Source organism: Sylvia atricapilla, chromosome 4 (assembly GCF_009819655.1).
Source record: "Sylvia atricapilla isolate bSylAtr1 chromosome 4, bSylAtr1.pri, whole genome shotgun sequence".
Classification (NCBI taxonomy): Eukaryota; Metazoa; Chordata; class Aves; order Passeriformes; family Sylviidae; genus Sylvia; species Sylvia atricapilla.
The window spans coordinates 33,380,149-33,392,476 of NC_089143.1; the positions used below are offsets into that span (position 1 = coordinate 33,380,149).

Genomic DNA, 12,328 nt, shown 5'->3' on the forward strand with positions numbered 1-12,328 from the left:
ATCACTGAATTCATGATAATGCAAGTCTGGCTTTCTTGTATCAAAATGAAGACTCAAATTTTGACACAGTGGATGGCAGAGGAACTGGAGGGCGGATACAACATCCAGCACCACAGTAACATTTCCCTCTTTCCTTGGCTAAGAGTTAAAGAACAGCCAGACCACAAAGCAACCACAAAGAAAAGCACAGTTGTCGAATTCTGTATCGCCCCAGCCCATCTTCCTGCAGCTCCCTCCTGCCAAGAGCTTTTTCCCATGCAGGTGCAAAATGGATGAGGAGAAAAACCCAAGCTGCTGGCTAGTGTTAAACCATAACACCCCATAGATACTCAGACTGGTTTTTCATTTCTATTTGAATTCATTTCCATGCAGGGACCAACAGGTCAGACTATCTCAGAGGCATCATTCCCCAAGCTGCTAACAACCCACAACCTTCCCAAGCCTCCTCTCCTTCTGTGAAACACTCTGGCATTTTATGACTACTTTTATTCTCTGGCCAAGTTCTCCAAGACCAGAAAAAACTATATAAACCCCATAAAATCTAGTAACTGTCCATGTCATGTAGAGGCATCCTTGTTCTGCACCCACACTCGCCTGCAGATGGTGGCAGGGGTCCTTGCCCATGCCAGTAGTTGGAACAGGATGATCTTCAAATTCCCTTCCAACCCAAAACATCAAGCAGATGATTTTATGAAGCGACAACATTTCAGGTGCACATTCATCTGCTCAGCTCCAGATTACTGTACAGGGTTGGTGCCCATGCATGAATCAGAACACCTCAATGAGAAATCCCAAAACTGATTAAGAAACATGTATCTGAATTATCAACACAGAGGCAATTACCAGTTCCTAATGATTTCTGGGTCTAAAATAGGATATTTCTCCATAGTCTGTCTAATTATGCTTCGAATCAGCTTCTCCATCCATTCTAGAGGAGCCCAAGGAGGCCAGACAAGATGTGGGCAGCAGAACAGGAGGAGAAATAGCACAGTCATTAGAACTGAAGGGATCCAAAGTTTATCCTCTCTGTAGTTTGAGTGCAGACAACTTGTCAGGGATCAAAAAGTTTATTCCGGCCTGATCCCACAGGAGAGGTGTTGTTAGCTAGTTTACTTCCAGACAACAGAAGAAGATGGAGGGAAGGGCCCCAGACAGACAAGACTGCAGCTCGAAACCATCAGCAAGGCTACAACCAGGCTACGTCCTGCCAGATCTGCCTCCAGCCTGATGCCACATCCATATGCATCCCACAGCCTCTTTGATGAGCAATAAAGTAAAGGTTCAGTCTAATTTGGTGAGTGACAATCAAATTTTGCAAGGGTGGATTCCCAAGTTTTGGTGAGCTATTTGAAGTAATGACTCCCAGTGCCAGACTCATGACAGAAGCAGAAGCAGGGAAATTATAAAAAAAATGAAAAAATATGAAGATCCAGAGTCAAACAGGAAGTCAGTGGGGAAGAAAACAAGTCAGAACATGCAAGGAGAGGTCCAGATATTCAATCACCTGAATTACTGAGGACCTTTGCAAATTTTACTTTACTTCCACTATGCTCCAAACCAGGTACAAGCCAGGATGAGTGAACAGCCTAATGCTGCACCAGGAGAGGTTCAGACTGGAAATTAGGGAAAATGTCTTCACAAAAAGGGCTGCCCAGTCCTGGCACAGCTGCCCAGGGCAGGGGTGGAGTCCCCCATTCCTGGAGGGATCTGAAAGCCCTGTGGTTGTGGGCATGGGGCAATGCTGGCCCTGGCAGTGCTGGGGGAGTGGTTGGACTCAGTGGTCTCAGAGGGATTTTCCAACCTTAACTATTCTGTGATTCAATATACTGAAAAGCTGCTTTACACAATGTCCACCCAGAACATGGTGCAGGACACCAAATAAGTAGAAAAGTATTAAAACTTGCCATGACAGACCATTTTTACACATGAATATGGAAGAGATAAAGCTGTACAGGCAACCTTAATGGTGTCATTTCCTGATACTTTGGCCAAGTCTTAAAAAGTATTACTCACCAAATAGAAGTTTTGGGGTCAGACTGCTTTCATGTGCTTTACAATAATTAAATATATGTATTGTTATAATAAGAGAATGTGAGAAACTTAGTGCCTGGACTAATCACAGAATCTCAGACTGGTTTGGATTGGAAGGGACCTGAGAGCCCATCCAGTGCCGCCCCTGCCGCGGCAGGGACACCTCCCACTGTCCCAGGGTGCTTGAAGCCCCAGTGTCCACCCTGGCCTTGGGGACTGCCAAGGATCCAAGGGCAGCCACAGCTGCTCTGGGCACCCTGTGCCAGGGTCTCAGCACCTCACAGGGAAGAATTTCTCCCCAGCACTGAATCTACATCTACCCTTCTTAACCTTGAGGCCTAATGAGAAAAACTTCCAAAAAAATTCAGTCTAAATAAAATAAAACAATCCAGCTGCCTAAGATAAGAAAGAAAAACAATCAGTGCTCTCAGGTTCTTCATTTTTTCTTTTTGTATAAAGGTCTGTGCTGGGCAAAGCCTCACATCAAAAAGACCTTTGAATTAATCCACCACCTGTTAAATATGCTTTTACTAAACATTCAACATGTTGTGTGTAAGAATGTGCCAGCCTGGTGTATGACAATGATTTCTTCATGCTCCTATTAGCTAATCACAAGATATATTGGAATATATATTTTTAATCAGAAATATGTCAACATTATCACAGTATATAGACATGATTATATTCACATTTGTTTTGAGATATGATGGGAAAGGGTTTCTATTTGCAGCACCTACAATTATTTCCAGCCCAGTGTTCTCTGGTGTAAAGCTGAATTCTCTATTTCAAAGCATAAAAACTAACAAGGCAAACCCAACACTTCAAACACAGCATCATTATAACTTCAATCTGAACCAGCCCAAAAGTTGTAAGTGAATATCTGAAGGGATAAAAGCAAATTAAAATGGCACCTGTTGGACCTCTTGGACTCACAGTTTCTTGCAGGTATATAAAAAAATGAGAGGATTTTGGATTATTGTGTTAAATATCCCTGGTTAATTGTGGTGAGGACCATCCCAAAGCCCCAGCTCTCACCTTTATGCTTCCCCCGATGAGATCTGGTGGCTCCTCATCTGTTTCTAAGGCAACGTTGATGGAGGCGAAGGGGCGACTTGCCATCTGTTGCATCTCACGCAGTAGTTGCTAATTTATTAAACAGAAAAATATTATCATCATATTGTTCTGACACGAAGATGAAAGACAAATGTATCCAAAAGGTTTTGCCCAACACAAAGGGACATACATCAATGAATACAGAAAAATAACCTCCAGGGGTTTTAATGGCCTTAAGAACATAGATAATGGTAAATATTCACATTACTACAATTTAACAAGTTATTGGAAGTAAAGCTGAACGCACAATGTGAGTCTGACACATCTGGGAGAGAAAACAATTTGACTGAGTCGCCATAAAGTAGTTATTTACTTTTTAAGCTGTTGGTTGTCATCCCCTGTCTGATTCCCACTCCATAGGATTTGTGGGAATCATTTTAAAATTAAACTAGCAGCAGTATGTAACTACAGTAAGAATGAAGTTGCTATTTTTTCATAACAGCACAGCAAAATGTTGTCAGGCTTCTATTGAATAATCCCCTTTTTTATATTGTTTCCTTGCTGAATACGGAAAATGGCAAACGTGTCCTTATTGCAAAATGTTTTACTAAAATAAAAAACCTTTTCCTGGGCAAATCCCCATAAGCCCTCATGACACGACACCTCCTTATTGTGCTCTTAAACACTTCTAAGTATTACGATGCAGCTTCCCCTTTTTTAACACACAAAAAAGACACTTTCTACACAGCTGGGCTGGAAACAGCATTTTGGTTTTAGCTGAGCTGCAGACACACTTCTCTTTGGCTCCAGTGACTAATCTCTAACAGTGACAACACAGCCTGTAAGGGCAGGCAGAAGCCAGAATTCCCTGAAGCAAGGGGTCCAATGGGACTCAGTGTCTCTGTTGACTAAGAGAAGAGGCAAACACTTTCTGCAGCATGGGAAAACTCAGTGCTCATAACCTTAAATGCAGAAACTGCCCAGAGCTCTCACACAGCTTTGCACATTTACCATCACTATTTATTAGAGCAATACCAGTTATCCTCTATTTTTAAGCTGCACTGAGGCACCACCAAATGCTCTCTAGAATTCCACTATTGCCACCTGCATTTTCCCATTAATTCTGGGCAATCTGAAGTCCAAGCCCAAACTGATCATCCACAGCAATCAAAAAGCACTACAGAAAACCCCACAAAATGCTTTGTGCCCCAAATATCTCCCATGCAGCACAGCAGAAGGTGAAAGGAAGGTCCTTTTATCCAGCAACATTGTTTGGACAGAATTAATTCACAAAATCACCAAATCCCAGAATGGTTTGGATTGGAAGGGACCTTAAAGATGATCGAGTTCCACCCCATTCCTGGGCTCAGTCCCTGCCTGTGGCTCTGGTGCCATTGCTGGGTCTGGAGCAGAGCCTGGGCACGCTCTGCCCTCCCTGCACACGGGACAGACATGGGGACAGACAGGGACAGACAGGGCTGAGGGCTCCTCTCAGCTTGGCTCCTCTCCAGGCTGAGCAGCCTCAGCTCCCTCAGCCTCTCCTGGGCACGGAGATGCTCCAGCCCTTCCTCAGCTCCAAAGCCTCCGTTGGTCACGCTCCAGGACATCCATGTCCTCCCTCCTGTCCTGAGGCTCCAGAGCTGGACAGGGCACTCCAGAGGTGCCTCCAGGGCTGAGCAGAGGGGCAGGATCCCCCCCCTGACCTGCTGGCTCTGCCCTTCCTGCAGCCCCCAGGACTCAATTGGCCTCCCTGGCCCTCAGGGCTCTGCTGGCTCAGGGACAGCTCAGTGTCCACCAGGACCTGGTGGTTGCTCCTCTGCAGCTGCAGGACCCCTGCATTTGTCCCAGAGGAATTTCAGCAGGTTCCTCTCTGCCCATCTCTCCCCTGTCGAGGTCCATCTGAAGGGCAGCACAGACCCCTCGGGGTCGCTGCTCCCACTCTGTGTCCTTGGGAGCTGCTGAGGAGGCACTGACCCCTCTCACCCCAGTCACTGATGAGCCAAACAACTCTGGGCCCAGTACAGAACCTTGGGGGACACCACTAGAGACAGGCTTCCAGCTAGACCCACTAATTACCACCCTCTGGGAACATTTTATGGTCTTTGCTTTGCCAAATCACCTATAATTCTGAGACTTTTTCAGTGCAGAAGACTAGAGGATTGTCTATGTAACTTGGAGGTGCAAGCAAGGTCAGTGCAGATAAGCTAGGGGAGTGTATGAGCTTCTAAGGCTCTCAGTCTAGCTAAAAAAAGGGTAAATTTTAATTCCATAAAAGGCGTGTGATAAAGTTTTCCACAATTTTTGAAAGAAAAAAAAGAAAAGGGGAAAAAAAGGCATGCTGAGCAGATTGTAGATACTGTCACGAAGCAAAATCCCAACAAATCCACACAAATGGAGTGTTCGTAAGCAAACTTGTGTGTAACTCACACTTGGGTAAAAGGACATGAGGAGTGTTCGGGTATTTAAAGCACACCAGCAGATTGCAGACGAAAGCAAGTGTGAAACAGATTGCTGGGTTGTTGTTCCTGTAATTGTCCCCTTCAGCTATCGCAAAGTGCTTTGTTTAATGGCTATAAAATCAATGAACAAGCTGTCCTGATGAAGATGTCCAAGAGACTGACGAACTAAAAGCTATTAGTTCTTCAAAGGAAGTTATTTTACTAAAGAAAATGTGCAATTTGGCAACATGACTCCTACTGAAGTCGAAAGTAGCTGTGAGAATACAGAATCACAGAATGGTTTGGAATGGAAGGGATCCCAAAGATTATCCAGTTCCAACCCCCGCCATAGACAGAGACACCTTCCAATAGACCAGAGTGCTCCAAGCCCCATCCAGCCTGGCCCTGAATGATTTCAGGAATGGGGCAGCCACAGCCCCTCTGGGCCCCCTGAGCCAAGGCCTCACCACTCTCCCAGGGAGGAATTGCTGCCCAACATCCCAGCCCAATGTCCCCTTTCCCAGTGGGAAGCCATTCCCTGTGTCCTGTCCCTCCAGGCCTTGTCCCCAGCCCCTCTCCAGCTCTCCTGGAGCCCCTTCAGGGACTCTGAGCGTTCCCTGGATTTTTCCCTTCTCCAGGGGAACATTCCCAGCTCTCCCAGCCTGGCTCCAGAGCAGAGGGGCTCCAGCCCTGCAGCAGCTCCGGGGCCTCCTCTGGACTCTCTCCAGCAGCTCCACGTCCTTGTGCTGTTGGCCCCAGGGCTGGGGCAGCTCTGCAGGTGGGGAATCACATGAGCATAAAAATGCCCGAACCAGTTAAAATCAGAGGTCCAGGATGCAACCAAAGCCATGAATGCCTATGGGAACATCCTTTTCCTAACACCAGCTTCTGGGGTAGCACAAGTCATGTTACAAAGTTCCCTTTAAAAATTAAGACCTAATTTAAGAAATAACTGTTCTGTAACTTGAATGCCACTCTCTCTCCCAAGGCTTGCACCATGCCTGTTCAACCCAGACACATATCTATCCTTCAGTTATTTGTTTGATGTGTCGAAATTCTAATTAAAAGACTTTATGATGTTGTAAGGGAGAAACTGTGACTTCCCCAGTCAAGAGGCTGAGCATGGCTTTACAAGTCAGCAGCTGTTAACATGTAGATACTGCCCTTCCCTCAGTCCTAATGATGGGCTTTCTGAAATTTCAAATAATGAACCTCAATACTCTTTCAGGCCAACCCTGGTTTTCCAGATGACACAATTAATAGGACAACCTGGGAATATTTTAAATCACTTACCCCCGAAGAGGATTTTAAAGGCAAAGTGTTTGACAGCCTTACAAAGTAATCACATCAATAAGCCTGGAATACACCTTTGGTCTTAAATATTTAAGTAACTGCAAACTGTGAGAATGTGCACAACTTTCATTTGCACTGAGTTTTATTCTTTTTCCACATTGCAGAATTATGGAAAGGCTTGGTAGGAAGGTACCTTAAAGCCCATTTTGTTCCACCTTCCACTAGAACAGGTTGCTCCAAGCCCAGTCCAACCCAGCCTGGAACCCTTCAAATAAAGTGATTCCTACCAGGAATATTTTTAATTCACACACATTGAGTAATGGACAATCTAAAATAAAGAGTTTGTTACTGATGGGAGAAAAACCTCCCAAGGAAGTGAGGAAAGCCCTGCCAGGCAGTAGTGCAGGCTCTCACAGAGAAGACAAACAGCTATTCAGGTTACCAGGTTAATTGACTAATATAACCTATGCTGTGTTTCCTGACAGGAAAAGCCTGGACATTTTATTCCCACCATAAAGCAGCCACGAGGTTCCATATAACCATCCTGCTTACATCCATCTCAGCAACTGCCCCCTGCTCTGACTGCTTCATGAGCACAGGGCTCCACCAGCTTTGGGGATGGAGCTCTGATATTTTCAGCCATGAAATAATGGTGGTTTTTCCAGAAGAAAGTCACACATTCTGGATTTTATTTGCTTCTTATGAAGAATGGTCATGAAAACAAGCTTATCCAAACAGCAATCTAGAAGTCGTAAGGAACTCCATTATCTACATGAGGAATTTTTTGTTTGTTTTTGTTCTTGTTTTTGTTTTGTTTTTAAAGAAGGAAAACACATCAGGAAGGAAAACAGTGAGAACTCAAGGAGGACAGTAGTGAAGGATTGGCACAGGGTGCCCAGAGCAGCTGTGGCTGCCCCTGGATTCCGGGCAGTGCCCAAGGCCAGGTTGGACAGGGCCTGGAGCAGCCTGGGACAGTGGGAGGTGTCCCTGCCATGGCAGGTGGGGGAATGAAATGAACTTTAAGGTCTCTTACAAGCAAAACCTACAAATTCTATGATTCTAAATCCATGAGCGTGTTAAGTGAGCAGCGGGCATGAATAAGCTTTCATTTTAATGGAAAGTAAGAGCAAGCAGCATCCCACAGGAAGGGGAGGAAATTGCAGCAGACAGGATGTATTCAGGCCAGGCAGCCTGAGTATGTGTGCTGGTGTGTCTGGTACCACTACACCAGCCCACGGTTAAAGAGCTGAACTTCAACAAGAGGAGGCAGAAAACAGCAATGGTCTGATCAACAGTGGGTTCTGCCCCAGGAAATTTGCAGCTCTAATTTTTTAAGGTATTTTGGAAATTCAGATATTTCTAGACCCACTGGTTGCTCTTTTTAGAAGTACAGCTACTCTGAGCATTCTGAAGACATACATTTGGTTTGAGAAGAACACTTGTTGAAGATATCCCAACAGAGCAAGCTCCACATTCTTTTAGTCTGATAGAATCACAGAATCATTAAGGCTGGAAAACCCTCTAAAATCACAGAATCCAACCATTAACTCAACACTGCTAAAGCCACCACTAACCCATGTCCACAAGTGTCACACCTGCACAGCTTTTAAATTCCTCCAGGAATGGAGACCCCACCATTCCAGTGTCAGCACTAGAAAGCCCTTTCTGTGAAAATTTTTTCCTTATAATATAGGTTCACCTTAAACCTCTTATGGCGCAGCTTGAGGCCATTTCCTCACACCCTGATGAAACAAGTAATATTAGAAGTCATCCTTGAATATTCATATGACAACCTTCAAGGCTGCAATGAATTTTAGATGGTGCCTCAAAGCTACAGTTATGACCAAGCCCCTCCTGAACTGAGTCTCTGATCCTGGAGTTCTGTATCATGGAAAACATCAAGATCCACCCCATCGTGAACAAGCAAAATCATGCAATGTGCTCTCCATGTTGTCTACAGCCAACTTTAAAACCCAGGAGACTCTAAAATCAGCTGTGTGTTCTGAGCCTTGTCAGTATTGCACAGATGGACTGGCCCTTTGGCCTAAAACCCTCACAAACCACAGCAAGTCCACAGGAAGTCCCAGCTCCAGTATCACAGCAAGGAGAGAAAGATAAGGAAGATGCAAATGATTAGAGGGATGGAACACCTATGAGTAAAAGCTGAGTTAGTTGGGGTTGTTCAGACTGGTATTTCAAGCTTATTCCTGCAAATCCTTTTGCTTCAAGGGCTCCATTTGAATTCAGCAGGCAGCATGTTCCATTTATGCACAAATAACTGCTCCCGTGTGCACATAAACTATCAACACCCTATTTTCAGGCATGATTAACTTAGCTGGGAGGACATGTCCCAGAATCCACCTGTAATGACATCTCCCAAAACTGCAGCTTGCAGGCTGCTGACAATTGGAGTGGAAAGGGGACACCACCCTCACGGGGCTCCCAAGGACCTTCGGAGAAGGTTCCAACCGTGGCAGCAGTGGCAGCTTGATGGATCTGCACGTCTGCAGGGCCAGCTCCAACAGGTGCTCAGGCCTCATGGAATCATGGACTGATTTAGGTTGGAAGAGACCATAAAGACCATCTAATCCCACCCCCTGCCATAGCAGGAACACCTTCAAGTGTCCCAGGCTGCTCCAAGCCCCAGTGTCCAACTGGGCACTGCCAGGGATCCAGGGGCAGCCACAGCTGCTCTGGGCACCCTGAGCCAGGGCCTCCCCACCCTCTCAGAGAACAATTCCTTCCAAGATCCCAGCCCAATGTCCCCTTTTCCAGTGGGATTCATTCCCTGCATCCTGTCCCTCCAGTCCTTGTCCCCAGTCCCTCTCCAGCTCTCCTGGAGCCCCTTCAGGCCCTGCCAGGGGTTGGGAGCTCTCCCTGGAGCCTTCCCTTCTCCAGGGGAACATTCCCAGCTCTCCCAGCCTGGCTCCGTTGTGGGGAATGACTGTACATTACTTGGAAGTAACATATAGATCCTGCTGTAGGAACATTTGCTTTATGTCATCATAACTTGGTGACCTTGGGGGAAAGGGAGTTACCTTCCAAAATAGAATTGGCATCAGCAAAAAATAAACATACAAGTCATAAATATTCCATGAAGATGAGCCACAAATGTCTCAGAACTAAGTGATTTAAAGTATTTAACTACAATTACACTAGCTACCATATAAGTCAACAAACAAACAATTTTCTCTGATGCTTTCATCATCACTGAAAATTAAGTTTTTAAGCCCCTAGAGCAGTGCACATATTAATGTTAGCTAATTAGTTTTGTAACTGACTTTGCAGGCTATGTTGAAAGAGAGAGGAGGAGAGAATTAATGTTCAAATCCTTCTCAACAGGCATTTCCACACTTCAAAACTATAACAAACCAGAAAGCAAAGCTGCTGGGAAGTTGCCTCATGCTGAAATGACAGAAGATATTTAATTCAGGGCTGATTAAGATAAGCAAGTCATTCATCATAATCAAGCCCGGTAGGAGGGCATAGAAATCCTGACCTTTAATAAAAAGAATGAGATCATTTCTTTTTAAAAGACCAGAAGGATCTGGTCCATGCAGACTAAAATATACACCAATACCTGATAATTACAATAGCACAATGAAGCTTTGACTGAGTAGAGCTCTTCTGGAATAATTACACAATCTCTCCCTGAATTTTCCAAATAGCTAAATTAGATACCTGTAGATGCCCACCATCAGAAAGAGACCTCGGAGTCTGAAATGAGAACAGCTTCAATACATCAGTTGTGGGCTTTTCTAAAATAAGGCTGAACTCTGCTAGAGCTGGGCTTGATAGAATCATAGAATCATGGAGTGGTTTGGGTCAGAAGGGACCTAAAAGCCCATTCAGTTCCACCCCCTGCCACACAGAAGGTTTGATCCAGCAGGTTGGTATCCCAAGTATGATACTTGAGCTTCATCCAGTCTGATACTCCAGTTTCACCTTTGCTCAAGTTCCCATCAGTTCCTTTTTGAGATATAAAACCGACTTAGTTCTCTAGCACCAACTCCACTGAAGACTCTGTGACAAGACCTCGGTGGTCTGCCAACCCTATCTGATGGTGTCCTACACAGAGAGATTAGAGATCCCACTGGTCAGCTGGAACTGGCAATCTGCAAGTTTCCCCAAGACAAGCTGCACTGGGCACAGAAGTTACAGGAGCACGTTCAAACAAAATCAGACCATCAATTCCCCCCTAAGCAGGAATCTGTTATCAGCACTAATATTTTGGGATATTTTTCCTCTTTAGGGAATCTCTTACTTCTGCTACAATCTCCTTCAGTTGGTGACCAAAGCCACATGGATCACTGCAGAGCACACAGCACTTGTATTTCGGAAAAAGCCTCCTGGCACTATGAGCTGGTTCCCATTCATGGATTTTAAACTGAGGGAGAGCGGAAAGTTACGATTATTTGATCTGACCTCCTGCCTAATACGAGTCACTGAATTGCACCATGTGATTGACCTACAAAATGTCCTTCCAAAAGCACTGCTTCTGAGAGCCATGCTTCTAAAAATATAAATTATTGGCATTGCCACTCTCACCATTAAAAACAGGAGAAAAACAGAACAGTTTTTGACTTTTTCACCCCTAGTTGCAGACATCAGGTGTTACCGACTGGTTTGGTTTGGAAATGACCTAAAGTTAATCTAGCTCCAATCCCCTGCCATGGGCAGGGACATACTGTTTAAACTTTTGCTGATCCTTTATAAGATCCTCATCCCATCATGAATCTTCTATGATTCCTTTCCGCAGCCACTGATTCACATCACCAAACCTCAATATGTTCTTCCTTGGAGAAAATGAGGAATTTGTGATGCTTTAAACTCTTGCTTATCTTCCAGACAACAAATTAATCTTTCAGTGTTGCTCTCCACCACCTGCAACACCCCAAACACTGCTGAGAGTAGTGTGGATACAGTACTTTAATACCTGGTTACACCTAATAGTAACACTGAGCTCTTATTTTAGTACTCATAAATGCAGGAAATGGAAATTTACAAACAGCTTTTAAAACACCACGGCCACCATCACCTCTGTCTATTGTCCTGGTAATAGCTATTTTGGACAGTAAGCCCACCTTCACTGCATAAAAAAAAAGATACTCAGGTTTATGTTTCCCACTGTAATGAGAGAAATTAGTGTGCTCACCACACGACTCAACCTCCTCAGTCATCTGCTGGCTGTGATTTCTCGCTCCTCCAATTCTTATTTTCCCTACAAACCACCCCAAACCTAAGCTTAGTATTTTCTTTTTGCTGACAGACACCAAATAGTGCTATCAGTGCTATGGAACAAGAAGGGATACGTGGCAAATGACTGCTGGGAGCTCGGAGAACACACCAGCAAACCCTCCAAAGCACCAGGGACTGCTCAAATCTAGAGAAGTTTGTTGCCAGCCCTTTTAAGCATAAGTTCAATATCAAATCCTTTGGAGCAGATCCTGGTCCAAAACACCACTGAACAATGGCGAAGATCCTGAATTACAGTTAGTTAATAATATTCCAAA

The 12,328-nt window shown here is 44.8% G+C and overlaps 1 protein-coding gene across 1 annotated transcript in view; it reads right to left on the minus strand.

The window, feature by feature from the left end:
• Positions 1-12,328, minus strand: part of ATRN (attractin) — a 146,740-nt gene that overhangs the window by 17,415 nt on the left and 116,997 nt on the right. Inside the window, exon 27 of the mRNA XM_066317554.1 lies at positions 3,067-3,174. Coding sequence (XP_066173651.1) covers positions 3,067-3,174 — 108 coding nt within the window. The remainder of the gene's footprint in view (positions 1-3,066; positions 3,175-12,328) is intronic.